The sequence below is a fragment of the Medicago sativa genome, chromosome 7 (assembly GCF_051527215.1).
Source record: "Medicago sativa cultivar Bolivia chromosome 7, Bolivia_mono, whole genome shotgun sequence".
In the NCBI taxonomy this organism is placed as follows: Eukaryota; Viridiplantae; Streptophyta; class Magnoliopsida; order Fabales; family Fabaceae; genus Medicago; species Medicago sativa.
In genome coordinates, this window is record NC_140755.1 from 8,796,674 (window position 1) to 8,799,236 (window position 2,563).

The following is a 2,563-nucleotide window of genomic DNA, read 5'->3' on the forward strand; positions in this document are numbered from 1 at the left end:
CTGTACAGAGGTATGATTGGTTCTTTGTTATACCTCACTGCATCTAGGCCAGATATTTTATTCAGTGTATGCCTATGTGCAAGATTCCAATCAGATCCTAGAGAATCTCATATGACTGCTGTCAAGAGAATCTTCAGGTATTTGAAAGGAACAACTAATCTTGGACTCCTCTATAAGAAATCCTTAGATTATAAGCTAATTGGATTCTGTGATGCTGATTATGCTGGTGATAGGATTGAAAGAAAGTCAACTAGTGGCAATTGTCAATTTCTGGGTGATAATCTTATATCCTGGGCTAGCAAAAGACAAACAACTATTGCTATGTCTACAGCAGAAGCAGAATACATTTCAGCTGCAAGTTGTTGTACACAACTACTTTGGATGAAACATCAGTTGGAAGACTATCAGATAATTGCTAACAGTATTCCCATTTATTGTGATAATACTGCTGCTATTTGTTTGTCTAAAAATCCAATTTTTCATTCAAGAGCTAAGTATATTGAAATCAAACACCATTTTATCAGAGATTATGTTCAAAAAGGAATTTTAGATATACAATTCATTGATACTGAGAATCAATGGGCTGATATATTTACTACGCCTTTAACTGTTGAAATATTTGAATTTATAAAGAAAAATTTGAACATGCACTACGTGTCTGATTAAAGCTTGCTTGCTCCTGAATAGGATTTTAGGTTCTGAAGTTAGTTCAGAACCAGTAGTCCATCAGAAGCTCTTTATTGAGGTTCTGAGGAAAACTCGCTTCTGACGATGACGTCAGCATCTAAAGGTCAGAAGCTGGATTTTGTGCTTCTGAATAGTGGAGTTAGTGGAAACGTTGGGAGTTACTTTATTTGGTAACTTCTGGCCCACTAACTTGGTAGTTACTCTGAGAACTTCCGACGTAGCTTATCTGTATTAGTGTATAACTTAAAAAGGCAATGATGATTTAATAGCTTTGAAAGTACTTTTCACGCGCCCCCAATTTTGTCATTAATGTTATGTTTGTTTGTCTCTTTTGAATTGCAATCGTTTTACTTTTAACACTTTGTCAATTCACACACTACTCACTCACAACAAACACATTTGCTCTCAAACCTCTTGCGAAGTAAGCGCAAAAACCCTAGAACCTTCAATCTTCTTCTAAATCTTCTTCAAATCTTCATCAATGGCATCATCAAGCTCTCAACATCAAGCATCAAGATCTGGGTCAGTTTACAAAGAAAAGGCTATGACTATTCCTCTCAACTCTCTGATCGTCCAAATAGAATCACCAGTGGACTTTGCTTCACTTAAGAAGTACGATGTGGACATGAAAGGTTTGGTAGATACTTAGAAGCTATCTGAGTACTTCAAGATGCTGAATGGGCCAACTTATGTGAACTTGGTCAAAGACTTCTGGTTAAGGGATGAGGTCTTCAATGGAAAGCCTGCGAAGGTCGTAGGGAAACAAGCTGGGTCGAAGAAAGGAAAGATGACGGTGGAAATGAATCCCACCTCTTTCAGTAGCTTAGAAATAAGGTCTGAAGTGATGGACATTCCTATAAACATCACTGAGGATGTTATAGCTAAAGCATGTAGAGTGGATGCAGAAGGAAGATTCTAAGAAATAGTAAAGAAGGAAGATGTCCTGCTGAAGAGCTACTACAACTTGCTTCTGAGTGGAAACTCAGAGGCCAAGCCTTCAGAAATGGAGATTCACAACAGGATGTTGGTGAAATTCTGCACTGATTGCCTCTTTCAGAGAGCATGAGGGTCTGATCAACCCAATAATCAACAAAAGCTGGTAATTTACTTCATGGCCATGTTTCAAAAGATTAATTTCCCAAGATATGTCCTGGATCATCTCTGTTGGGCAATTAATGAAGGCACTGTCAAAGGAAGAAAGCAAGTACCCTATGGAAGATTGTTGTCTGAAATTTTCCATCAAGGTAGAGTGCTGGAGGTTCTGAAAAAATCAAGAGATGCTTCTGACGAATGCTTCAAGGCTTCTACTGCTGAGAAAACTATCAGTAGAAAGACCTTGCACTCCATGCATCTTTTCAAGAAAGCCCCTCAAGATGAGAAGTGGATAGAGATGACCACAGAAGAAACTGAGATTATCAAGGACTTTCCTTCCATCATTAAAGAAAGTAATCCTGAAATCTTAGCTAAATCAATTGTTGAGTATGTCATGGAGAAATATGCAAGCTCTCAGGAGGAAGCTGCTCCTGTTAAGACCAAAGGAAAGAAGGTCAAGGGAATTACTGCATCAGAAGCTGCAGCTGAAAAGGCCAAGCAACAGAAGGATGCTATGAGAAAAAGGGGGAAAGCTGAGAAGGAGACGGTGCAAGAAGCTCTTGAGAGGCTAAAACAAGAAGATATGGAGCCTAAAAAGAAAAAGAAGAAGGCTTCTGAATCTAAGGCTCTTCCCATGTTTGAAGTCACTCCTGAAATGAAAAAAAGAGCTAAAGAGCAAAGGGATCAGTTTTTAGCTGATAGGAAGAGAAAGGAAGCTCTAAACAAAAAGAATAGGGATGCCAAGCTCAGGGAAGCTGGTTTAGACAAGGATGAAGGCTTGGTT

General features: G+C 38.7%; 1 protein-coding gene across 1 annotated transcript; it reads left to right on the forward strand.

Annotated features, from left to right (window-relative positions):
• The first annotated feature begins 1,168 nt into the window (after positions 1 to 1,168).
• On the forward strand, positions 1,169 to 1,606 carry LOC146904019 (uncharacterized). The gene is made up of 2 exons (XM_085728213.1): positions 1,169 to 1,319; positions 1,395 to 1,606. Exons 1-2 carry the CDS (start codon positions 1,169 to 1,171, stop codon positions 1,604 to 1,606), a joined length of 363 nt encoding a protein of 120 aa, XP_085584339.1.
• Positions 1,607 to 2,563: the final 957 nt, after the last annotated feature.